This window comes from Trichosurus vulpecula, chromosome 7, assembly GCF_011100635.1.
Source record: "Trichosurus vulpecula isolate mTriVul1 chromosome 7, mTriVul1.pri, whole genome shotgun sequence".
Classification (NCBI taxonomy): domain Eukaryota; kingdom Metazoa; phylum Chordata; class Mammalia; order Diprotodontia; family Phalangeridae; genus Trichosurus; species Trichosurus vulpecula.
Window position 1 is genome coordinate 258,706,408 of NC_050579.1, and position 26,845 is coordinate 258,733,252.

The following is a 26,845-nucleotide window of genomic DNA, read 5'->3' on the forward strand; positions in this document are numbered from 1 at the left end:
CGCCTCACATCTATTAGATTGGCTAATATGACAAAACAGGAAAATGATAAATATTGGAGAAGATGTGGGAAAATTGGAACACTAATGCAATGTTGGTGGAGTTGTGAACTGATCCAACCATTCTGAAGAGCACTTTGGAACTATGCCCAAAGGGCTATAAAACTGCATACCCCTTGATCCAGCAAAACCACTTCTAGGTTGACATCCCAAAGAGATCATAAAAAAGAGAAAAGGACCTACATGTACAAAAATATAGCAGCTCTTTTTGTGGCAGCAAAGAAGTGGAAATTGAGAGGATGACCATCAATTGGGGAATGGTTGAACTAACTGTGGTACAGGAATGCAGTGGAATACTATTGTTCCATAAGAAATGGTGAGCAGGCAGACTTCAAAAAAACCTGGAAAGACTTACATGAACTGATGTTGTGTGAAGTGAGCAGAGCCAGGAGAACACTGTACACAGTAACAGCAACACTATGCAATGACTAACTCTGATAGACTTGGCTCTTCTCAGCAATGCAAAGATCTAAGACTCATGGTGGAAAATGCTATCCACATCCCGAGAAAGATCTATGGAATCTGAATGTAGATCAAAGCATACTATTTTCTCTTTTTATTTGTTTGTTTGTTCTTTCTCATGGTTTTTCCCTTTTGTTCTAATTCTTCTTTCACAACATGACTAATGAGGAAATATGTTTAATATGATTGCACATGTATAGCCTATATCAAACTGTATGCTGTCCTGGGGATTGGAGGCAAGGGAGAAAAATTGAAACTCAGAATCTTATGGAACTGAATGTTGAAAACTAAAAATACATAAATAACCTTTTTTTAATGACCAAAAAAACATATCTAAGTATATGCTCAGAAACATTCTTTGCGAAAAATCCTGTTCCTCTCAGGATATATTGTCTTTTATAGCTAATCAGTCCTCTTACAACTTCTGTAGAAAAACTGTAGGGGTACACAGAGAATATAAACTAATCAGGGATAGGAATGTTATCCACTTCTCTCTTAATATTCCTAAAATGTAAAAGTATCACCATCCTCCTTGTCAGCTGGATTCCCAATACTGGTTTCATTCTCAAGTCCTCATTCTCAGTCACTCCAAACATTAGTTGCCAAATCTTGTTATTTCTATTTTCACACCTCTTATATCTGTCCTCATCTTTCAGCTAATACACAGACATTACACTAATGAATGATTAACTATTAAGGCAATCGCTAACTAGAAGAGCAAGCAAGGAAGTAAAGTTGTTAAAGGGGATCAGATCTAGATTAACTAATGTAAGAAGGAGCAGGGTAAAAATTTACACTCAGGAAAAATAAGTTTCCTGCACTTCCAGTTAAGATGGAAACTGTGACATTTAAAAAGTTCAAGAGACATTATTTCTGGATAATTAATCATTTATTAATAATGCTAGTATATTACTAATAAAATGGGTCAATGACAGTCTAAAGTGCAAAAGACCCCTCATGGAAACCACTTAACAATTATATGCCCTTGGAAGGGTGGGTGTTCCTGAGGGTGGCAATCAACTCTGATTGTAAACTCTAAAGTAATGAGAGAATGAATATTATAATGAGAGGTGGACCTATTCCAATGAGGGTCTTAGCATACATGACACTGAGCACCTAAATCTTGGTCAAAGAGATTTATCAATATCATCCATCTGACAAAAGGAAGAATCCACATTTTCTCAGACCTAAGTGAACACAATAAGTAGGCATCTACCCATTCAACTGAACTTAGAATTTCTTACTGTCTTTGATTAGATCACAGCCTTCACAGCTGGGTAAGTCTTTGAGTAAGATTTCACACAGTGGTTGATTTTCTGGATGAGGAAGAAAAGGGAAAAAATATTGGTCCTAATTCAATAATTACTTATTAAATACAATAGAGGAATAATCATTTCTCTCACAACATGAAAGATCCTAGTGGAGCCCAAATTTCCTGACAAATATTCCATCAAAGATTTTAAAGACCAGCAGATGAAGTAAAGATCAGCACAACCAATGGAAATCACCAGTAAGATCTTTCATCCAGTATAGAGCTTAGGCAAGAAGGGGGACAGAATCCTAAAATGTTTTAAATGGGAACAGTAAATCCAACCAATAAACCAAATAACAACCAATAAATGAAGTCTCAAGATATAGCAAACTTGTTCCTGGACTGCCATAGCTTCAGCATAGCCTAATGCTGGATCCCAGAAGATCAATGCAGAGACTGAAAAGACTTGACAGCTTGACCAGGAGCAATATGTACAGACCTGAGGCCCTCCTAGAGGCATGAAGCAAGCTAGTTCCAATATCCTGTCAGAGCCAGAGCAGTAGACAACTACAGCTCGTGGTAGGGTACTCTCTCATTAAATTAAGAGATTCAAAGGTCAGGTAGCCAGTATTGAGAAACCCTCAAGGAGGTCTGAAATCAGCATAATCTCTGCTTAAGGATTACAGGGCTGTCAGGGCTACAATCAAAGTCAGTCCACACTTGGTAATAGTGGAAGAAGGAGACAAACTCTTGACTAAGGCAAGCATCTACAATGGTCTATAAGAAATTAAAGAGGGGAGGATTCTGGGAAGATGGAGGCAGAGGCAGAAAATTCCAAGTTCTCAAGACGTTTCCCCACAAAAGAGATGAAATAGTACCTCAGGGCAAATAAAGAGTAGGAAAAAAATAAGAGTAGGGGTAGAAAAGGGGTCCTCCTGGGACAATAGGAGATGTGGAAAAAAAAATCCCAGAATGAGATTTCCTCCTGGTAAAGAGTAAACACCTCCAGGTTAGGTCCTAGATTCCCTTAAACAACGATCAGCAAGCCCTGGGCTTAGATAAGTTGGGAGGCTGCCTGGCTCCAGCTGCAGGAACTTTTTTACCCCTGGGAGAGTGAGGGGAGTTGGGTGTCTGAACCAGGGAAGATCAAGGGAACATCTGCTGACAAGGAAAACAAGACCCAACTGGGCTGCGGGGATGTGGGCAGGGGTGAGAAGTAACCAGCGCATACCCAGTGAGTGCAAAAGCAGTGGAGTCGGGATGCTTCTGGCTGAGGGCTATGGGCACTTACAAGAGACTGGAGGTCTCAGTTTAGGTTCCAGGCCAGAGGAGAGAACTGATGGAGAATTTGAGACCAGAGACACAACCATCCATACCCCATGACTAGAGATGATTACAAAAACTAAGCTACTACAAATTTAAAAAAAATATACAGAGGCAAAGAAGAAAGAATCCAACCATAGAGAGTTACTATGGCAATAGAGAAGATCAAGATCCATCCTCAGAGGAGGATACTGAAGCAAAGAAACCATCTTCTACTCCAAAGAGTACTGTCAAATGGTTACTTGCCCGAAATGAATTCATAGAATTTAAAAGACTTTAAAAATAATATGAAAGAGATTGAGGAAAAACTAAAAAAAAAAATCCAAGAAAAACATGAAGATTATGAAAAGAAAGTCAACCAATTAGAAAAGAAGATCCAAAATCTTAAGGAAGAAAATGACTCCTTCAAAATCAGAATTGGGCAAGGGGAAGCCAATAAAGTTATAAGGGACCAAGAAATAATAAAAAAAAAATATGAAGGAAAAAATAGAAGAGAATGTGAAATATCTCATAAGAAAAACAAGTAATCTGGAAAAGTATAATTGTATACTGAAAAAAGCGAATTATAATAAAATAGCGAACTTTCAAAGATTCCCGAAAAAAAGAAAATAGAAATATAGTTTGATAATTAGAAAAGACCAAATAAACTGATTATCTTCTAACAAGGGAGAGGCAAATGTCTCTTCAAAATTTCACTGTCTTCCCACAAAAAGATAAATAAGAAAGAAGTTAGGGGCCTGAACAGAATTTTATATAAATTAGTTATAACAGATCTCTGGTGGTCACTAGTAATAGTAGTAGTTAACATTTAACGTGCCAGACTAGAGCTAAGCACTTTACAAGTATTATTTCATTTGATCCACCAAAACAACGCTGGGAGGTTTAAATATGAGGAAACTGAGGCAAACAAAGATTAAATGACTTGCCCAGAGTCACAGTCAGTAAGTGTCTGAAACCAAATTTGAACTCAGGTCTTTCTGACTCCTAGCCTAGCACTCTCTCCATTCAGTCATCTAGCTGATTTTCTGATTCCCATTAAGTGGGAGTCAAAAAGCATACACATTTTTACATGTTTCTCAGCTGTGCATGGAACAATTACAAAAACTGTTCATTTCCTAGGGCATAACAAGTTACCTCATAAGAAATGCAAAAGAAAAATGTTAACTGTAACCTTAAGTAACCATAACAGAAAAAAAAAACTATAAACAATAAAAGACACTTGAAGGAAGGACTAAAACAAAGGGATTTTTAAAATCTGTTTTTTGTAAGCATTGGATTGTGGAATTTTGTTTCTTATCCAATCTTTTACTCTTTTTTGTTTTATAGGATTGTTTGATCCATTCATATTAAAAGTTATGAGAATTAGGCTTATTTTTTCCTCCAGTTGTCTCCAACATTGAAGTTTTTCCCAAAATAGGGTATTTTTTCCTCTTCCTTTGTGAACACAGTGCTTTATCTCTTCAGTTAATTTTAGTTTAATCATTTTAAGGTAATCCTATTCCCACCAGCTGTCTATCAAGATACTAATCCCTTCATTTTGTCACCCCTTTCCCTAGTTTTGCTTATTAATTTCTTTTTTTTCTTTTCTTTTATCTAGTTATTTAATTCTTCCCCTCTCTTTTTCTTCTCACTTAAGTAATCTTCTCCTACTCTTCAATTATTTTTTGTTTTTTTTTTAGATTTCATTCCATACCTTTTTTCTAAAAAGGTCTTCTTTCCATCATTTTCTTCATTATTTATTTAGCCTTTTTATTCTAGGATTTTCTTCTTTGATTTACGGCCCTCATACTTATTTAGGCTCAATATTCCTCATGAAATTAAAGCTCCTAAGCTACCTATTCAGGGTTTTTTCTTCTAAATAGTTTTGTTGTTATTGTCTTGGCTCCCTCAGTCCTTTTTACTGTTGTGCCTCACTCTAAGAAATATCCATTCCTTCAAGTGACAGAGAATCTTCCTATGTCCCTCAAATGTTCATTTTTCTTCCCATTTGCCTTGAAATCTCTTCCCTGGGTCTATGCCCTCCTCTGGGTGTCAGTTGTTCCCAAAAGTTCTATTCACCTTCTCCTGAGGCAGGATGACTGGTTTTTCTAAGGACCAAATCTCTGCAGATCATACTCATTGCAAGGTCACCATCTAGATTTTTAGAATTCCTTTCTATCCCCACAGGAACATTCATCAGTGGAACCACCTACTACCATGCCAACAATTTTTTCTTTTTTTCTTCCTTTTTTTCCAAAACCTCCCTCTGCCTCCTTGCCCATTCTTCTGTAGGTTCTCCTCTTCCAAAGGGACTACATGAGTTAATTTTCTCTTCATTGTAAGCCTGTGACTTGATTAGAGCATGTCATGTATTCCACTCTCTTCTTCCTCTCCTCCCCCCTTTTACGCACACTACTATAATTTAGTTCCCCTCCCCTCCCCCCCAAAAAACAGAAGATCACTGTTCTTCTCTAATTCTCATCCCTGAACACCCATAAAACAGCACCCCAGAACCGATCTTGGAATAGCAGAGCCAGATAAAAGATGGGGTGGACCAGTCTTTTGATGCAAGAGACTTAGAAGATTGGCAAATAAGGTCCATATTGCTCAGGTGAAAGGGGAGCGCAGTCTAGGACAGGAGGCATCCCAGTAAGCCAGGCACAGGCTCCACCTCAACAAATCAGCAAGAGATCCTGAGACCTGAGCAGTGGACAAATGCCAACACCAGGACCTTCTCATGTGCTTTCGTACAGGCAAAGGAACCAGGAGACTCCAGCTTGGAGAACCACCACGTGTGCTGGCACAGCCCCAAGCAGGTGTCCTCCAGCAATGGAACTTCCTATGCTTTAGCACAACCCTTGAGAAACAAAAAAGCCCACCTGACCTCAGCACATACCAGACACCACCACCAGGACCCAAGCTCAGAACCAGGTAAGCTGCCAGATACCTACAGCCTCCAGCAGCTAGGACCTGAGGCCCCAGGACACAAAGCTGGTGACATGGCCCCTGAACCTCAGCAAAAGAAGCTTGGGACAGTGCCCCCTGTGCTCCAGCAAAGGAGCTCAATTTTTAAAGCCACAAAATAGGCAAACAAAATGAACAAGAAGCAAAAACAAATACTGACCATAGATTGTTTCTATGGGGACAGGGAAGATCAAAACACAAACTCAGAACAGGACAACATTGTCAATATACCCAAATGTGAAAACTCAAAAGGGAATGTGAACTGGTCTCAAGCCCAAAAAGCCTTCTTAGAAGACCTCAAGAAGGATTTTAAAAGGCAAATAAGAGCAGTAAAAGAAAAACTGAAAAAAGAAATAGGAAGTATACAAGAGAGAGTCAACAGCTTGGAAAAGGAAAGACAAAAAATGACGATAGAAAACAATTCCTTAAAAAATACAACTGGCCAAATGGGAAAAAAAATCCACTGAAAAAAACAACTCCTTAAAAAGCAGAATTGGCCAAATGGAAAAGGAGGTACAAAAGCTAACTGAAGAAAACAATTCATCAAAAATTACAACTCGGGAAGTGGAAGCTAACAACTTTATGAGACATCAAGAATCAGTCAAACAAAATCAAAAGAATGAAAAAATAGATGAAAATGTAAAATACCTCATTGGAAAAACAACTGACCTGAAAAACAGATCTAGGAGAAATAATTTAAGAACTACCAGTCTACCTGAAAGCCATGATCAAAAAAAGAGCCTGGAGAGCACCTTTCAAGAAATTACCAAGGTAAACTGCCCTCACATTCTGGAACCAGAGGGTAAAATGGTCATTGAAAGAATCCACCAATCACCTCTTAAAAGAGACCCCAAAATGAAAACTCCAAGGAATATCATTGCCAAATTCCAGAATTATTAGGCCAAAGAGAAAATATACTGCAAGCTGCCAAAAAGAAACAATTTAAATATTATGGAACCACAGTCAGAATTACACAGGACTTAGTAGCTTCTACATTAAAGGATTCCAGGGCTTGAAATACAATATTCCAGAAGGCAAAGGAGCTTGGATTACAACCAAGAATCAGCTAGAGAGGATTCTGGGAAGATGATGGAGTAGGTCGGAAAATTCCAAGCCCTCAAGATTTCCCCCCACAAATGAGATAAAATAGCACCTTGGGGCAAAGTGCAGTAAAAATAAATAAGAATAGGGGCACAATAGGGGTCTTCCTGGGACAGTTTTCAAAGATCAGAAGAAAAAGAGTAAATAAATCCAGGCTATGGTCCTCTTTAACAACAAGGGGCAAGCAACTTAAAAAAACAAACCCTGGGGTTGGTTGGTCTGAGAGGCTGCCTCAGCCCTAGCCACAGGAACTTTTCACCCAGGGATAATGAGGAAAGTTGGGCTTCAGAGCCAGGGAAGATACAGGGAACCTCTAATGACAAGGAAAGCTCGATCCAGTTATGTTGTGAAGAGCTGTGGAGGCAAGAAGGGAAGAGCCCATGCCTGGTGAGTACAGAAGCAGTGGGCAGAAAGCCCCCTGGCTGTGGGCACTTGCAGGAGATTGGCTTTGGTTCCAGGCTAGAAGGGAGAACTTAAGATCTGGAACAAGAGGCACCATCCCCCATACCCTAAGGCTAGAGGTGATTACAAAAATTAAGCTATTCCCACAAAAAATGCACAGGCAAAAGAGAAAGATTCCAACTATATGAAGCTATGGAGAACACCAGAGTTCATCTTCTGAGGAGGATACTGAAGTAAAGAAACCCTAAAAGAGTAGCATCGAATGGTGACCTGACCAAAAAAAATCACAGAAGACCTTAAAATGACTTTAAGATTTCCCAAAGCCAGAGTTAGAAGCAGCTAGCAGTCTGAGTGGGGCAAATTTACAAGCCAGGAGAGTCCGAAAGGTCGACGGGACAGATCTGTAGGCTAGGAGAGCGCTCGGCATGCAGAGCTGCACCAGACAGCACCAAAGCGGAAGCAGCTGCGAAATACAGCCAGGGACGAAGGCTGGGAGAAAGCTGGGCACCCAAAACTGGCAGAGATCCCCAGACCTCCCAATACAGGACAGGAGTCTGTAGAAGCCACAAGAGGCAGCAGCATGATGCCACTGGCCATGAGACATCAACTCCTGAGGCCTGCAGCCCAAATGTATGAAACCCATCGTCTTGAACATCTTGGAGACATAATGGCCAAGTAAACGGTTCTAATCCCTCCCCCCTGACCCAGAGAATTCCTCAGGAAAAAACGATGGAATAGAGGAGACAGAAGTGAGGCTTCAGTGGCCAAGCAGTGGGAATCCCTGAGTCCCAGAGGGGCCGAGACAGCAGGGGTCAACACCTGGAGCCCAGACGCACCCTTGCACCCCTAGGGGAAGTGGCAGACACTGGAACAAACAAGAAACAGTTGAGACCATTTTTGAACAGCAACAGTGCTGGAGAGCAGCCCCCCAGGGGAAGAGGAGACTTCAGGCAGCCAGACCCCTCCCCCACACCTCAGGAAACTGAAGGCTATAATACACAAAGCCAGTAACTAGACCCACAATCCCCAGAATAAGAAACCTGGGATGGAGAGGCCCAAGCCCGAAAAGCAGAAATCCACTGTAAAGCCAGGAAAAAACTAACCGACATAAAGAAGAACATGAAAAAACCAAGGACCATTGACTCTTTTTATGGAGACAGGCATGATCAAAATACCAATTGGGTAGAGGATAGCACTGACACTATACACACATCTGATACCTCAAAAGGGAATATGAACTGGTCTCAAGCCCAAAAAGCATTACTGGAAGAACTAAAGGAGGATTTTAAAAACCAAATTAGAGAGGTAAAAGAAAAAATGTAAAAAATAAAAACACTGGAGAAATCAAGTCATTAAAAAATAAGATTCGTGATATGGCTACAGAGATTCAGAATCTAAATAGAGAAAATGACACCCTGAGAGGTAAAATCAACCAATTGGAAAAGGAGACCCAAAAGCAACAGGAAGACAGCAACTCATTAAAAATTAGAATTGAGGAAGTAGAAGCTAATGACTCTATGAGGTATCAAGAAGTAGTAAAACAAAATGTAAAGAATGAAAAAATAGAAGAAAATGTGAAATACCTAATTGGAAAAACAACTGACCTGGAAAATAGATCCAGGAGAGACAATTTAAGAATTATTGGTCTACTGGAAATCCACGATGAAAAAAGAGCCTTGATAATATCTTCAAAGAAATTATCAAAGATAACTGCTGAGACGTCCTAGAACCAGAGGGTAAAATAGTCATTGAAAGAATCTACCTATCACCCCCTGAAAGAGACCCCAAATTGAAAACTCCAAGAAATATTATAGCCAAATTTCAGAATTACAAAGTCAAGGAGAAAATACTGCAAGCAGCCAAAAAGAAACAATTCAAATATTGTGGAACTGTAGTCAGGATCACGCAGGATCCTTCAGCTTCCACATTAAATGACAGGAGAAATTGGAATATGATATTCCAAAGGGCAAAGGAGCTGGGATTACAACTAAGGATCAACTACCCAGCAAAAATGAGCATAATTTTTTAGGCAAGGAGATGGACATTCAATGAAATAAAGGAATTCCAGAACTTCCTGATGAAAAGGCAAGAACTCAATGGAAAATTTGATCTTTCAATGCAAAACTCAAGAGAGACATAAAAAGATAAATGGGGGAAAAAATCCACACAAACCTTATTAATCAATAAGGGCAAATAATTTACATCTTTATATAAGACTGTATCACCTTATGTATATTATATATGTGTGTGTGTGTTTGTGTCCATATATGGGTATATATGTGTGTGTATATATATATATATGTATGTATATGTCAATCTTGAGAACAGTACAGTTATGATAATTGAAAGGGATACACATAGACTGTGGAAGTCAGTATAAAATAACTGATATAAGGAAAAAAACATAATTAAGAGATGTAAAAGGAGGGTTCTGGGAGAAGAGGTAAGGAGGTAGTAGAAAAGGGTGAATTACATCAAATGAAGAGGTACAAAAACACATTATAGTAGAGAGAAAGAAGGGAGGGAGAAGAGCAGTATGTGAGCTTTACTCTCATCAGATCTGGTTCCAGAAGGGAATAACATACGCGGGTAAGTACAGAAATCTAACTTGACCTACAGGAAGTAGGAGGGGAAAGGGGAAAAAAAAAGGGAGAGGGGTGGGTAGAAGGGAGGGAAGAAGTAACAAATGGAAAACAGGAAGATAAGGGAGGGGAATCAAGAGGGAGGGTAAACTGGGGAAGGCAGCGATCAAAAACAAAACTTTCTTGAGGAGTGGAAGGGGAAAGGGAGAAATAAAAGCATAAACAGGGGGAAATAGGATGGAGAAAAAGACACAGACAGAAATCATAACTGTGAATGTGAATGGGATGAACTCTTCCATAAAACAGGAGCAGATAGCAGAATGGATTAAAAACCATAATCCTACAATATGCTGTTTACAAGAAACACATCTGAAACAGGGGGATACACACAGGGTAAAGGTAAAAGGCTGGAGTAAAATATATTACGCTTCAGCTAAAGTAAAAAAAAGCAGGTGTAGCAATCCTAATCTCAGACAAAGCAAAAGTAAAGATAGATTTAATTAAAAGAGATAAGGAAGGAAACTACATACTGCTAAAAGGCACCATAAACAATGAAGCAATATCATCGTTTAACATATATGCAACAAGTATACGGCATGCAAATTCTTAGAGGAGAGGTTAAGGAAGTTACAGGAAGAAATAATGGGAAACTTCAACCTCCCCCTCTCTGAGCTAGATAAATCTAACCTCAAAATAAATAAGAAAGAAGTTAAGGAGGTGAACAGAATTTTAGGAAAGGCAGATATGATAGACCCCTGGAGAAAACTGAATGGGGATAAAAAGGAACATACTTTCTTTTTAGCGGTTCATGGCACATACTCAAAAATTGACGATGTACTAGAGCATAAAAACCTCACAATCCAGTGCAGAAAGGCAGAAGTAGTCAAAGCATCCTTTTCAGATCACAATGCAATAAAAAATTATTTATAATAAAGAACCATGGAAAAATAAGCTAAAAATTAATTGAAAACTAAATTATCTAATTCTAAAGAATGAGTAGGCCAAAGAACAAATCAGAGAAAAATTTAATAACTTCATTCAAGAGAATGACAATAATGAGACAAGATACCAAAACGTATGGGATGCAGCAAAAGCAGTTCTTAGGGGAAGTTTTATATCTCTAAATCCTTCATGAATAAAATAGGGAAAAAGGAGATCAATGAATTGGGCATGCAACTGAAAAAGCTAGAAAAAGAACAAATTGAAAATCCCCAATTAAATACCAAATTAGAAATACTGAAAATCAAAGGAGAGATTAATAAAATTGAAACCAAGAAAACTATTGAATTAATAAATAAAACAAAGAGCTGGTTTTATGAAAAAAAACAATAAAATTGATAAACATTTGGCCAATTTGATTAAAAAAAAGAAAGAAGAATATCAAATTACCAGTATCAAAAATGAAAAGGGTGAATTCACCTCTAATGAAGAGGAAATCAAAACAATAATTAGGAATTATTTTGCCCAATTGTATGCCCATAAATTTGACAACCTTAGGGATATGGATGAATATCTACAAAAACATAAATTGCCCAGGTTAAGAAAAGAAGAAGTAAAATTTCTAAGTAACCCCACCTCAGAAAAAGAAATTGAGCAAGACATCAATGAACTCCCTAGGAAAAAATGTCCAGGGACAGATGGTTTCACACATGAATTTTATCAAACATTTAAAGAACAATTAATTCCTATACTTTATAGACTATTTGGGAAAATAGGTGAAGAAGGAGTCCTACCAAATTCTTTTTAGGACACAAATATGGTACTAATACCTAAACCAGGAAGAGTCAAAACAGAGAAAGAAAATTATAGATCAATTTCCCTAATGAATATTGATGCAAACTTTTTAAATACGATATTAGCAAAAAGACTGCAGCAACTTATCACAAGACTAATACACTATGACCAGGTAGGATTTATTCCAGGAATGCAAGGCTGGTTCAATATTAGGAAAACTATTAGCATAATTGATCATAACAACAAAACTAGCAGAAACCATATGATCATCTCAACAGATGCGGAAAAAGCCTTTGACAAAATACAACACCCATTCCTATTAAAAACACTAGAAAGCATAGGAATAAAGGGAGCCTTCCTTAAAATTATAAATACCATCTACCTAAAACCATCAACAAGCATTATTTGTAATGGGGATAAGCTAGATGCATTCCCAATAAGATCAGGGGTGAAACAAGGATGTCCATTATCACCCCTACTATTCAATTTGGTACTAGAAACGTTAGCTGTAGCAATAAGAGAAGAAAAAGAAATTGAAGGAATTAGAATAAGCAAAGAAGAAACTAAATTATCACTTTTTGCAGATGATATGATGATTTACTTAGAGAATCCTAGAGAATCAAGTAAAAAACTACTTGAAATAATGAACAACTTTAGCAAAGTTGCAGGATATAAAATAAACCCACATAAATCTTTGGCATTCCTATACATTACTAACAAAGCCCAACAGCAAGAGATAGAAAGAGAAATTCCATTCAAAGTTACTGTAGACACTATAAAATATTTGGTAGTCTATCTGCCAAGACAAACCCAGGACCTATATGAACATAATTATGAAACACTTTTCATGTAAATAAAGTCAGATCTAATTAATTGGAAAAACATCAGTTGCTCATCGTTAGGCCAAGCTAATATAATAAAAATAACAATTTTACCTAAATTAATCTATCTATTCAGTGCCATACCAATCAAATTACCAAAAAATTATTTTACAGAGCTGGATAAAATAATAACAAAATTCATCTGGAAGAGGTCTACAATATCTAAGGTATTGATGAAAAGAAATGCTAGAGAAGGTGGCCTAGCCATACCAGATATTAAACTGTACTACAGAGCAACAGTCATCAAAACTACCTAGCACTGGCTAAGAAACAGAGTTGTGGATCAGTGGAATAGAATAGGTACACAAGATGCGGTGGTCAATGACTATAGCAATCTACTCTTTGATAAACCCAAAGAATCCAGCTTCTGGGCTAAGAACTCACTATTTCACAAAAACTGCTGGGAAAATTGGAAAATGGTAGGGCAGAAACTGGCCATAGACCAATATCTTACACTATATACCAAAATAAAGTCAAAATGGGTTCATGGTTTAGGAATAAAGGCTGATACTATAAGCAATCTGGGAAAGCAAGGAATAGTTTAATAGATTTTAATAGAAAAGCAAATTTTAATAGATTTTAATTGGAAAAGCAAAGAATTCATGACACAACAAGAGACAGAGAGCATTACAAAGTGCAAAATAGATAATTTTGATTATGTTAAATTGAAATGCTTTTGTACAAAAAAAGCCAATGCAACAAAGATTAGAAGGAAAGCAGAAAATTGGGAAAAAATATTTATAACCAGTGTCTCCGATAAAGTCCTCATCTCTAAAATATACAGGAAACTGAGCCAAATTTATGGGAATACAAGTCATTCCCCAATTGAGAAATGGTCAAAGGATATGAACAGGCAGTTTTCAGAGGAAGAAATTAAAGATGTCCATAGGCATATGAAAAAATGTTCAAAATCACTACTGATTAGAGAAATGCAAATCAAAACAACTCTTAGGTACCACTTCTTTCCTGTCATATTGGCTAAAATGACAAAACAGGAAAATGACAAATGCTGGAGAGGATGTGGGAAAATTGGAACACTGTTACATTGCTGGTGGAGTTGTGAACTGATCCAGCCATTCTGGAGAGCAATTTGGAACTATGCCCAAAGGACTATAAAAAGGTACACACCTGTTGAACCAGCTATACACCAAAGAGATCATAAAAAAGGGAAAAGGACTTACATATACAAAAATATTTATAGCAGCTCTTTTTGTGGTAGCCAAGAACTGGAAATTGAAAGGATGCCCATCAATTGGGGAATGGCTGAACAAGCTGTGGTATATGATAGTGATGGAATATTATTGTTCCATAAGAAATGGTGAGCAAATGGACTTCATAAAAACCAAGAAAGACTTGCCTGAACTGAGACTGACTGAAGAGAGCAGAACCAAGACAACACTGTACACAGTAACAGCAACATTGTGAGATGACCAACTTTTGTTAGACTTAACTCTTCCCAGCAATGCAATGAACTAAGATAATTCCAAATGACTCATGATGGAAAATGCTATCCATATACAAAGAAAGAACTATGGAGTCTTAATGCAGATCAAAGCACACTATTTTCTCTTTTTGTTATTGTTTTTTATGTTTTGTTTCTCATGGTTTTTCCTTTTGGTTCTGATTCTTCTTTACAACATGACTAATGTGGAAATGTTTAATATGACTGTACATGTATATCCTATATCAGACTGCATGCCATCCTGGGAAGGGGGAAGTGGAGGGAGGGGAGAATAATTTAGAATTCAAAATCTTATAAAAGAAAATGTTGAAAATTAAAAATAAATTAATTTTTAAAAATTTTAAAAAGAAACAAAAATTTAGATTTCTACATCTTGAGAACCTTTCCTCTTCACAACACATAATTATTCTGTACTGTCCTCAGTTTTTGTTGGTCTTTTGTTATTCAAACTTCCTTTTCTTTATATTTGAAATATTTGAAATTCTTCTGGTCACTTGCAGAATTTGTTGTTTGTTGATACAATTGTTAAATTTACCACCATATGTCTTAGAGTTTGTAGCACAGTGGGGTTTCTCTCTAAAAGGTGATCAGTAGATTCTTTTGATTGGCAATTTGTTTTCTGTTTTAAGAAGTTCTGGGAAATTTTCTCATATTAACTCTTAGTACAGCATTCAAGCTTTTTGACTTGCATTCTTCTGGGAGATCTAAATTCCTTAAACTGTCTCTATGCATTCTATCTTTGAAATTAATATGTTTTACTTGCATGGAAATAATAGCTTCTTTTAATGTTATTGAATGTTGCTTCACTTCTAGATTGTTCTTCACTTCCTTGAATTTGCATTCCTAAGTCACTTATTTTCTCTTTTGCTTCTTTGGTGAGATTTACCTGCACAGATTCAAGTTTTTCTCTTCCTGATTATTTCGGCTATGGAGGCCATAAATTCTGCTTTCATAATTCTTATTTCTCTTTTAATCCATTCAGGATTAAAAAGCTTTTTAAGCTCCCTTAGAAATCAACAGTTGGGGGCAGAGCCAAGATGGCAGCTTGAAAGCAGGGATTCCCTTAAGCTCTCCCCCAAATCCCTCCAAACACCTGTAAAAAATGGCTCTGAACAAATTCTACAAATTGGGAACCCATGAAACAGCAGAGAGAAGCACATCTCCAGCCGAGGACAGCCTGGAGGGTCACTGGGAAGGGTCTATCCCAAGGTGCTGGGAATGGAGCACAGCCCAGTGTGGGCTGCACCAGGACCAACCATACTGGGAGTCAGGTAGGCAGAGCAGGCCTTAGGGCCATGAATCACCAAGCTGTAGCAGTTACCAGATTTCTCAACCTACAAACGCCAAAGACAACAGAGCAAGTTAGTGGGAAAACTGCTGTATAGGGGTGAGAATGGTCCAGCCCCAGTCCTGGGGGTGGCGGAGGTGGTGCAATGGCAGAAGCAGGAAGCTCCTGTGGCTGCTTCCACAGCTCCAGATGCAGTTGCTTCCGGACCCAGGACGACCCAGTGGGAGGAATCAAGTGGCAGATCAAAGCAGGAGTGCAGGAAGAGCTTTGCGGGCAGAGGCAGAGCTTTGCCCTGCTTGGATCTGGGTCACAGTCCTGGTTGGCAGTTCTTGGGGGAGGAGCACTGGTGTGGCAGAGCTTGTGGTGATGGCAGAGTAGAAGTAACTCTGAAAACAGCAGCTCAGCCCCTAAAGCTTGGGACAAAGTACTCTGTAATCTACAAGCAGCCATACCTTGACAAAAAGCTCAAGGGTCAACTAGTTGGTTGGGAACATGACCATGCAGTGAAAAAGGACTCAGACTCAGACTACAGAATCTTTTTTTGGTGACAAAGAAGATCAAAACATACAGTCAGAAGAAGTCAACAAAGTCAAAGAGCCTACATCAAAAGACTCCAAGAAAAATATGAATTGGTCTCAGGCCATGGAAGAGCTCAAAAAGGATTTGGAAAAGCAAGTAAGAGAAGTAGAGGAAAAATTGGGAAGAGAAATGAGAATGATGCAAGAAAATCATGAAAAACAAGTCAATGACTTGCTAAAGGAGACCCCCAAAAAACTAAAGAAAATAACATCTTAAAAAATAGATTAACTCAAATGGCAGAAGAGCTCCAAAAAATCAATGAGGAGAAGAATGTCTTGAAAGGCAGTATTAGCCAAATGGAAAAGGAGGTCCAAAAGATCATTGAAGAAAATACTACCTTAAAAATTAGATTGGAGCAAGTGGAAGCTAGTGACTTTAGGAGAAATCAAGATATTATAAAACAGAACAAAAGGAATGAAAAAATGGACGACAATGTGAAATATCTCATTGGAAAACCACTGACCTGGAAAATAGATCCAGGAGAGATAACTTAAAAATTATTGGACTACCTGAAAGCCATGATCAAAAAAACAGCCTAGACACCATCTTTCAAGAAATTATCAAGGAAAATTGCCCTGATATTCTAGAGTCAGAGGGTAAAATAGAAATTGAAAGAATCCACCAATCGCCTCCTCAAAAAGATCCCAAAAAGAAAACTCCTAGGAATACTATAGCCAAATTCCAGAGTTCCCAGGTCAAGAAGAAAATACTGCAAGCAGCCAGAAAGAAACAATTTGAGTATTATGGAAATGCGATCGGCATAACACAAGATCTAGCAACTTCTACATTAAGGGATCTAAGGGCTTGGAATATGATATTCCAGAGGTCAAAGGAGTTAGGATTAAAACCAAAAATCATCTATCCAGCAAAACTGAGTATAATGCTCCATTGCAAAATATGAATTTTCTATAAAATAGAGGACTTTCAAGGTTTCTCAGTGAAAAGGCCAGCTGAATAGAAAATTTGATTTTCAAACACAAGAATCAAGAGAAGCATGAAAAGGTAAACAAGAAAGAGAAATCATAAGGGACTTACTAAAGTGGAACTGTTTTGCTTACATTCCTACATGGAAAGATGATGTGTGTAATTCATGAGACCTTTCTTACTATTAGGGTAGTTGAAGGGAACATACTTATATATAGACAGAGGACACAGGGTGAGTTGAATACGAAGGGATGATATCTAAAAAAAATAATAATAAAATCAAATTAAGGGATGAGAGAGGAATATATTGAGAAAGGGGGAAAGGGAGAGATAGAATGGGGTAAATTATGTCACATAAAAGTGGCAAGAAAAAGTAGTTCTTTGGAAGGGAAGAGGGGGCAGGTGAGGGGGAATGAGTGAATCTTGCTCTCATCAGATTTGACTGGAGGAGGGAATAATATACACACTCAATTGGGTATCTTACCCCACATGAAAGTAGGAGGAAGGAGATAAAAAAGGGGGGACGATAGGAGGGAGGGCAGATAAGGGGAGGAGGTAATCAAAAGCAAACATTTTTGAAAAGGGACAGGGTCAAGGGAGAAAATTGGATAAAGGGGGACAGGATAGGACGGAGGGAAATATAGTTAGTCTTTCACAACATGACTATTATGGAAGTGCTTGCAAAATGATACATGTGTGACCTATGTTGCATTGCTTGCCTTCTTAGGGAGGGTGGGTGGGGAGGGAAGAGGGGAGAGAATCTGGAATGGATGCTCAAAAAAAAAAAGGTGGTTTTGCATGAAACTGGGAAATAAGATATACAGGCAATGGGGTATAGAAATCTATCTTGCCATATAAGAAAGTAAGGGGAAATGGGATGCGGGAGGGGAGTGGGGGTGACAGAAGGGAGGGCTAACTTGGGAATAGGGCACTCAGAATATATGCCATCTTCGAGTGGGGAGGAGGGTACAAATGGAGAGAAAATTCATAACTCAAAATCTTGTGGAAATCAATGTTGAAAACTAAAAATATTAAATAATAAAATTAAAATTAAAAAAAAAAAGAAATCAACAGAGTCCTCTGCCCCACCAGACCTTGATTCATTCTCCTTTGTCTTGTAATATTTATTCATAAATGCCTGGAGTGTTTTCCCTCATCTGGATTTCATTTTCTTATCTCTCGGTCAATCACTCAATAAACATTCATTAAGCACTTACTATGTGCCAGGCATAGAACTAAGAGCTTTTAACTAAGCTAAACCTACTGTTATTAAAATCTTTTCTACTGGTTTATCTGCTTATGCTCAAGGTCTTTAATTGAGTTTTCTTCCTCCTATTATCTCTGATAATCTCATTCTTTTTTCTTTATTTTCCCCTACTACTCACTTTTTTACTCTATCCCCTTTAATAACAGTTCCCTTAGGGGCTATATCTTAAAGCTGTCTAGGCCTCCTCTCATATAAGGCAATTCATGGTTCACCAGCTTTGATCCCTGCCCCAAATAATTTCTAGGGATGGACAAAACTGGCCCTAACTGGATGTCAGGATCTTTCCCTCAGGCTTAGTGGAGTGCAACACACAAATTGTCAAAAAACACAACCTGACCTTCTATTCCTCAGTATCTGGTTGAATTCTGTTGCAGCAATGAGAGCTACCACTCCTAGCTTCCAAGCAGCCAGATCAAATATTTGCTGCTTGTATCTCTAAAGCACTTGAGACAAAGGGTGGGAAGAAGGAAGAAAATGGTAGGGTGTGGGCTGAGTGTACAGATCTGAATTCTGCTGCAAGCATGTAGGTCAGCTTGGGCAACCCAGCTTCAAGGACCATGGCAGATGGGGGGAAGAGGGAGGTGGTGTTGGGAGAGTGTGTTAGGGATTGGGGAATAGCCCTCTCTACTGTTAACTTTATCTAGTATTCATGTTATTTTATTCTTTGGTGTACTTGATATAGCTAAAATTGCTTTATCTGTGATGCATAATTCCTATTTTGAAGAGGCAAAATATCTATTCCTCTTTCTGGTTAAGTCACATAACCGGTAAGTCTTCTGAGTATTCTTTCTACTATACCACATTACCTCCAAAAATAGGGATAAAAAATGGACTTGTGACTTCAATGTTTTAGGGCGCTGACATGTAAAGAAACTTTCTCTACCAGTTCAGTTTGAATTACCAAGAGCATTGAAATGTGAAGGCACTTCTCCAAGGTCATACATCAGAAACAGAATTTGATAAAACCACTACTCCAGATTTTAGTCTTTTTTCTCTGAAATAAATTCAATACTGCGTAAACTCTTACAGTTGCAGAAGGCAAGGATAGAGCAAGGGAGAAAAACCGTATCTTAGGTTCAACAAATTGCTTCCCTAATTCCCTCACCCCCACCTCCCTTGGTACTGATTCTGAGTATCTTTGTCTTTTAGAGACTGAGTGGTTTAAAAAAAAATGAGTCTTTTCATGCCCAAACTGTAGGTAATACTATACACAATCACCTTCCCAGAAGAAAAGATCCCTGTACAGCCTATGAGAAAGCTTTGATTAGAAAATAAATAAATTATTGTTATGCAAAAGGGTAAGGGCTATATTTTGCTAGTATTTCTAGAACAAGACTAAGGAACACAATTTAAATGAAAATAGTTTTAGTTCTCTTACAATTATATTTGCTTCCTTTTATTCAGTTTGGTATCAAAAAGTTATAATAGACAAGGAACTGTTTGATGTTACAGTGTCTCATTTAGCAAATTTTATCATAAAAAAGGAATTAAAAATAGAATGCCTTTTTAAAGCTGCTAAAAAAAAGGTAAATCTAAAAGTAAAAGCTATTTGATTAAAGTGGTTTTAAATAATGAGAATAGAAATGAGTCTTGGATTAAGAGATCAACTCAAATATCAAATCACCTTGAGGCTGAAAAACAAATTACAATGTATTAATTTTGCAATACAGTTGACAATGATCCAGAGCTCATATTTCCCACATTTATTTCTGAGTACCTTGAATAATTTTCTGCTGCTGTTGTCGAAGGTCATCAAAGCCTAGACCCCTCGTCTCCTCCGGCTCCTCAAAGAGCCATGGGTTAGACACAATCCGATTAGTAGTTCTTGTCATCAGACTGGACCTAAGAATAATTACACATTTATAACACACGTCAGAAAAGGAATATATTTTTTGCAAAAGGTTTCTTCAAGAGAAGTTGGGGGGAAGGAGAGGAATACAACCAAAGTGGTAACATGGTCTTCCCAATCTCCACAAATGCATTTGAGTCATAATTATCCAAGAAGTTTGCAAATGAAGCTCTTTAATTTCTAAGTTGTAAGTATAAATGAAATTGATCTTCGTTTTCAAAGTTCCTCTTATACAACATGACATTTACCAAAAGCAAAGGGAATTTAAAATTATTTCTAGGATTAAATGCAATTGCAATGTTTTGACCCAAATTATAAAGATAAACCATTGTTCAATTTGATGTTTGACAGTAAGGGAAAAAAAGATTCAGGATTGTAATTAATTTTTATGAATATATAAGGTAGTAAAGTGGCCGAGTGGACAAAGCAGGAATCAGACTTGGACTGATGACTATCAAACTCTTGGCAGGGATCCATCATACTGCCCCAATGTAAATATCCAATTGATTAAACTACTACCTATAATCAATCTAGAACTCTCTGGCCTCTTCCTGTGGTATCAAACTTGCCCCACTTTTTGAGAGAGAGAGGTACAAAATTCCCTAGGTGGCAGAATTCTGGACCGTACAAGGAGAGTGTCAGAAAAACCTGGGAAGATTTATATGAATTATTGCAAAGTGTGCAGAACCAGGAGAAAAAATATACACGATAAAAGCAATATTATGAAGATGATCAACTGAAAGATTTAGTGATCAATACAATGATCAACCAGGATTCCAAATTTTATCCTCCAGAGAGACAACTTCTTCACTTTCTGCCATCATAGTGGTATCTATCATCTGCATATCTGAGATTGTTGATATTTCTCCCAGCAACCTTAATTCTGGCTTTTGATTCATCTAGCTCAGCATTTTGCATGATGTACTCTGCATATAAGTTAAACAAATAAGGTAACAATTTACAGTCTCATTATATTCCTTTTCTAATCTTAAACCAATCAGTTGTTCCACATTCTGTTGCTTCTTGGCCCACAAATTCCCCAGGAGACAAGTAAGATGATCTGGCACTCTCTTCTCTTTGAGGACCTGCCACATTTTGTCAAAGGCTCTAGAGTAGTCAACGAAGCAGAAGATGTTTTTGTTTTTTGGTTTTTTCTGCAACTCCTTTGCTTTCTTCATAATCCAGCAAATGTTGACAGTTTATTCTCTGGTGCCCTGCATCTTCAAAAACCAGCCTGCTTTTCTGGTAATTCTAGGTTGACATATCATTAAAGCCTAATTTGCAGAATCTTAAGCATAAATTTGTTGGCATGTGAAATGAGTACATTTATTTGCTAATCTGAACATTCCTTAGCATTGCTCTTCTTTAGAATTGGGACGTAAACTGATCTTTTCCAATCCAGTGGTCACTGTTGAGTTTTCCAAATTTGCTGGCATACTGCATGCAACACTTTAATAGCATCATGTTTTAGGATTTTAAATAGCTGAGCTGGAATTCCTTCTGCCAGTTTTATTGTTAGCAAAGCTTCCTAAGGCCCACTTGATTTCATTCCCCAGGATGTCTGGCTCTGCATCAGTAGCCACACTATCATGGTTTTCAGTGATGTTAAGACTTTTTTGTACAGTTCTTTTGTGTATTCTTTCCACCTCTTCTTAATTTCATCTGCTTCTGTTAAGTCTCTACCAGTTTTGTCTTTTATCATGCCTATATTTGCATGAAACATTCCACTGATATCCCTAACTTCCTTGAAAAGATCTTGTCTCCCTTCCCTCCATTGATTATCTTCAGTTTGTCCAGTACATAATTTGTTTTTTATAGTTCTTTGCATGTTGTCTCCCCAATTAAACTGAGTTCCTTATTAGTAGGGATTGTATTTTACCTCTCTTGGCATCTCCACTGCTTAGCATAATGCCTGGCACATAACAGGCACTTAATAAATGTGAATTCTATTTTATTGATTGACTGACTGTCCCGTAGGAAGACCCAAATAAAGGAGACTGAGAAGAAATGGTTAGACAGGCAGGAGAAGATTCAGGAGAATATCTAGGAGTGATTTGACAATGTCAAAAGCTGCAGAGAAGTAAAAAAAAAAAGGATAAGGACTGAAGTCTTTAGATTGAGCAATTACAAGATCATTATTAACTTTGGAGATAGCAGTTGAATGATGAGGATGAAAGCCATACTCCAGAGAATCAAGAAGAAAAGAAATTGAGGCACCAATTGTAGAGGGCCACATCAAGGAGTTTAGCCATGAAAAGGAGAGAGATAAGATTATAGGGAGTGGGAAGGCTAGATCAAGAAGGTTTGATTTTAAAGATTGAGGAGCTATGGGAACATTTGTCAATAGCAAGGAAGTAGCTAATAGACAAGGAAAGATTGGACATAAAGGAGGAGGAATCTGCTGCAGAAGACAGGATAGAATGACCCCTCATGCAAGTAGAGGGGTTTGCTTTGACAAGAAGAAGAGCTACATCTTCCTGTGAGATGGGAGTGAAGGAGAAGATAATGGGGGAAAGCATCTGAGTGATGTGAGATGAGGAGGAGGAGGAGAAAAGGACCTCTGGGTGAATGGTTTCAATTTTTCCAGTGAAACGAGAGAAAAAATTCTCAGCTGAGAGAGAAAACCATGGGAAGTTTGAGGAAGGAGGAAAAGGTTTGGAAAAGTCACTGCAGTGAGCAAAATAGTGAAATGATTAAAGGGATATAAAAGAATTGCCTTGACACAGCGAGGGTGCAACGTAACTCAAATTTTTAATGGATCCCCAATCAGCACAGTTTTGTAATTTTCTCCAGCTTTATTCAGCCATGTGTGAAGAAGACTGAAGGAAGAGTGGTGGGAGCAATTCAATGCTAGGGAATGGAAGGGCAATACTAGTGAGAGGATAAGGGATCAAGGGAATAAGAGTAAATGATAATATAGAGCTGAAAGGGAAGAGAGTGTAGTCAGTGCAGGGGTGATGGCCTGGGGAAAAACTAAGGGATGAAGGCTCTGGAGGTTACAACGAGGCTGAAGAACAGGGTTAGAGATTATAAATGGGCTGTCCCAGAGACATCTTGAGTTCAACATGTCCAAAACAAAAACCCATTATCTTGCCCCCTAAACTCTACTTCCAAACTTCTTACTGTCTGTTGAAGGTCACTATCCTCTCTCTCAAGTTTATCACCTCCCATATATATAATCAATTCCCAAACCTGGTTGCTTTTACCTTCACAATAACTAGCATCCAACTCTTTCTTTCCTCTAACATTGCACGCATCTTAGTTTCAGGCTTTAATCACTTCTCACCTAGATTATTCCAACAGCCTCCTAAATAGTGTCCCTGTCTGAAGCCTTTCACCACTTCAGTCCATTCTACATGCTGCTATAAAAGTAATTTTTATTTTGTTTTTTTTAATAGTTGAGCAATTTTTCTGAAACACAAATTGCACCACATCATTCTCCTACTCAATCACTCTGTAGGTTCCTGAATTGCCTCTAGGATGAAATATGATCCCCTCTATTTTAAGTTTTAAAGCCCTTACAATCTTCCTTAATCTATCTTTCCAGATGTGTTGGATATCACTGCACCTCCCCACACTCTTCAAATCAGCCAGACTGGCCTTCTCTCTCTTCTTCACACATAATGTTCCATCTCTGTCACTTATTTGCATATCTTGGCATTGGTCATCCCACATACCTGGAATATACTCCCTCCTTACCTCTGTCTCATGAATGCCTTTCTTCTTTAAAAACTTAGGTGAAGCACTATCTTCTACATAGAGCCATTGCTAATTATCCAATGTCTAGATCACCCTGTCTACCTTACTTTTTTAATTCTTTTCCTGTTTTTGTTATGTGTTGATTTCCAAACTGTCTCCCTCCTTCCCTCTCATCCCCCCACACTAGAGAAGACTATCATTTGACAAAGATAGATAGATAGATAGATAGATAGATAGATAGATAGATAGATAGATAGAAATTATAGATATAATTGTAAAATCATACTATGCATGCTTCCATTTATCAGTTATTCCTCTGGAGGTGGCTAGCATCTTCTTTCATATGTCCTTTGTATTTGATTTGAATATTTATAATACCCAGAATAACTCTTCGAACAATATTGCTGTTACTGTATACGATGTTCTCTTGGTTCTGCTCATTTCACTCCTCATTATTTCATGCAAGTATTTCTATGTTTTTCTCAAATCAACCTGCTTATCATTTCTTATGTCATAGTATTTCTTACATCACATATTCTATCACAACCATATACCACAACTTGTTTAGCCATTCCCCAATGATTGGCATACCCTCAATTTCCAATTCTTTGTCACAAAAAGAGAGCTGCTAAAAAATATTTTAGAACATTTATGTTCTTTTCATTTTTCCCTTATCACCTTGGGAAAAAGAACTAATAGAGGCATTGTTGGGTCAAAGGGTATGTACATAGTTTTATAACCCTTTACTCTCCAAAATAGTCAGATCAGTTCACAGTTCAACCAATAGTGTATTAGTATACCAATTTTCCCACATCTCCTCCAACATTTGTCATTTTCTCCTTCCATCATTTTAGCCAATCTAATAGGTGTGAAGTGATTATTTCAAAGTTATTTTAATTTGCATTTCTCTAATCAATAATAACAGAGCGTTTTCCATATGAACATATATAGTTTTTATTTCATTAAAAAACTGCCTGTTTATATTCTTTGACCATTTATCAATCAGGGGACAATACATATTCTTATAAATCTGACAAAGCTCCCCATATATTTATGAGATCTTTATCCAAGAAAGCATTATTTTTAAAAATTTCCTAAATTTCTGCTTTCCTTCAAACCTTGGCTACATTGGTTTAATTTGTACAAAAACTTTTTAAAGAAATGAAAATTGTTCATTTTACATCTCACAATGCTATCTATTGTTTGTTCATAAATTCTCCTATCCATAAGTCTGATAGGTAATGTGGTCCATGTTCTTCTAATTTACTTATGATATCTCCACTCATATCTAGGTCATGTATCCATTTTGACCAGTAAAATACTGGTCTATCCCTATTTCTACCAGACTGGTTCCAGTTTTCCCAACAATTTTTGCCAACTAGTGAATCCTTATCCCATAAGCTGAAATCTTTTACATTTGTCAAACACAAGGTAACTACAATCATTTACTGCTATGTGTGGTATGTCTACTCTGTTTCACTGAGCCAGCATTCTATTTCTTAGTCAGTACCAGATAGTCTTGATCATTAAAAGCTTATAATACCATTGAAGATGTGGTACTGTTAACCTCTTCCTTTACAATTTGTTCCTTAATTCCTTTGATATTCTTGACCTTTTATTCTTTCAAATGAATTTTGTTACTATTTTTTCCTGCTCAAAAAAATCATTTTTTGGTAATTTAATCAGGAAGGCATTGAATAAGTAGATTAGTTTAGGCAGATTTGTCATTTTTATTATATTGGCTCTGTCTACCCATGAACAATTAATATTCCTAAAATTATTTAAATCTGACTTTATTTATATGATCATGTAGTTTCTGGGTTTATTTTGGCAGGTATACTTTCAGGTATTTTATGCTACTCACAGTTGTTTTAAATGAAGTATCTCTTACTATCTCTTCTTGCAGGGTTTTGTGGTGATATATAGAAATCTTATGATTTATATAGGTTTATTTTATATCCTGCTACTTTGCTAAAATTGTTAATTGTTTCTGCTAGCTTTTTAGCTGAATATCTAGAGGGAGCTATCTCTCTTAAGGAGCTGCTGTTTCCATTAAGGAGCTGCACCCCGACTCTTTAAGCTGGGATCTCCCTTAAGCTACATCTTCCCTTAAAAGGCAGTGACCTCTCTTAAGGAGGAGCCTGTTTGGTGTGTTACATGGAATAAATGCCTTTTACTTGGGGGAAAAAAAGAATTATTGGACAATCTGAAAGTCACGATAAAAAAAAAGCTAAACATCACTGTTCAAAAAAATTATCAAGGAAAACTGCCCTGATATTCTAGAGCCAGGGGGTAAAACAGAAATCAAAAGAATCCACTGATCACTTCCTGAAAGAGAGTCCAAAATGAAAACTCCCAGGAATATCGTAGCCAAATTCCAGAACTTCCAGGTCAAGGAGAAAATATTCAAAGCAGTCAAAAAGAAACAATTCAAATACCATGGAGCCACAGTCAGGCTACTATAAGATTTAGCAGCTTCAACATTATAGGATTAAAGGGCTTGGAATATGATATTATAGACAGCAAAGGAGATAGGATTATTACAACCAAGAACCACATACCCAGTAAAACTGAGTATAATCCTTCAGGGGGGAAATGGATATTCAATAAAACAGAAGACTTTCAAGCATTCCTAATGAAAAGACCAGAGCTAAATATAAAATTTGATTTTCAAATACAAGACTCAAGAGAAGCATCAAAAGGTAAATAGGAAAGAGAAATCGTAAGAGATTCCATAAGGTTAAACTATTTACACTTCCACATGAAAAGATAACTCTTAAGAACTTTCTCATTATTAGGGCAGTTAGGAGTGTACATAGAGAACAAGGGTATGAGTTGACCATAATGGGATGATACCTAAAATAACAACATTAAGGGGTGAGAAAGAGGAATACATTGGGAAAGGGGGAAAGGGAGAGGTAGAATGGGGTAAATCATCTCATGCAAAAGAGCTTTTACAATGGAGGAGAAGATGTATATTGTTAATTAAGGTGGGACTTTTTTTTTTTTTACTGTTTTCTCTTTTAGAATGCTAAAGTAA

The 26,845-nt window shown here is 37.4% G+C and overlaps 1 protein-coding gene across 1 annotated transcript in view; it reads right to left on the reverse strand.

Moving 5' to 3' along the window:
• STX8 (syntaxin 8) overlaps positions 1 to 26,845 on the reverse strand; it is a 279,229-nt gene that overhangs the window by 200,620 nt on the left and 51,764 nt on the right. Inside the window, 1 exon segment of the mRNA XM_036768392.1 lies at positions 19,975 to 20,099. Within this exon segment, the coding sequence (XP_036624287.1) occupies positions 19,975 to 20,099 (125 nt within the window).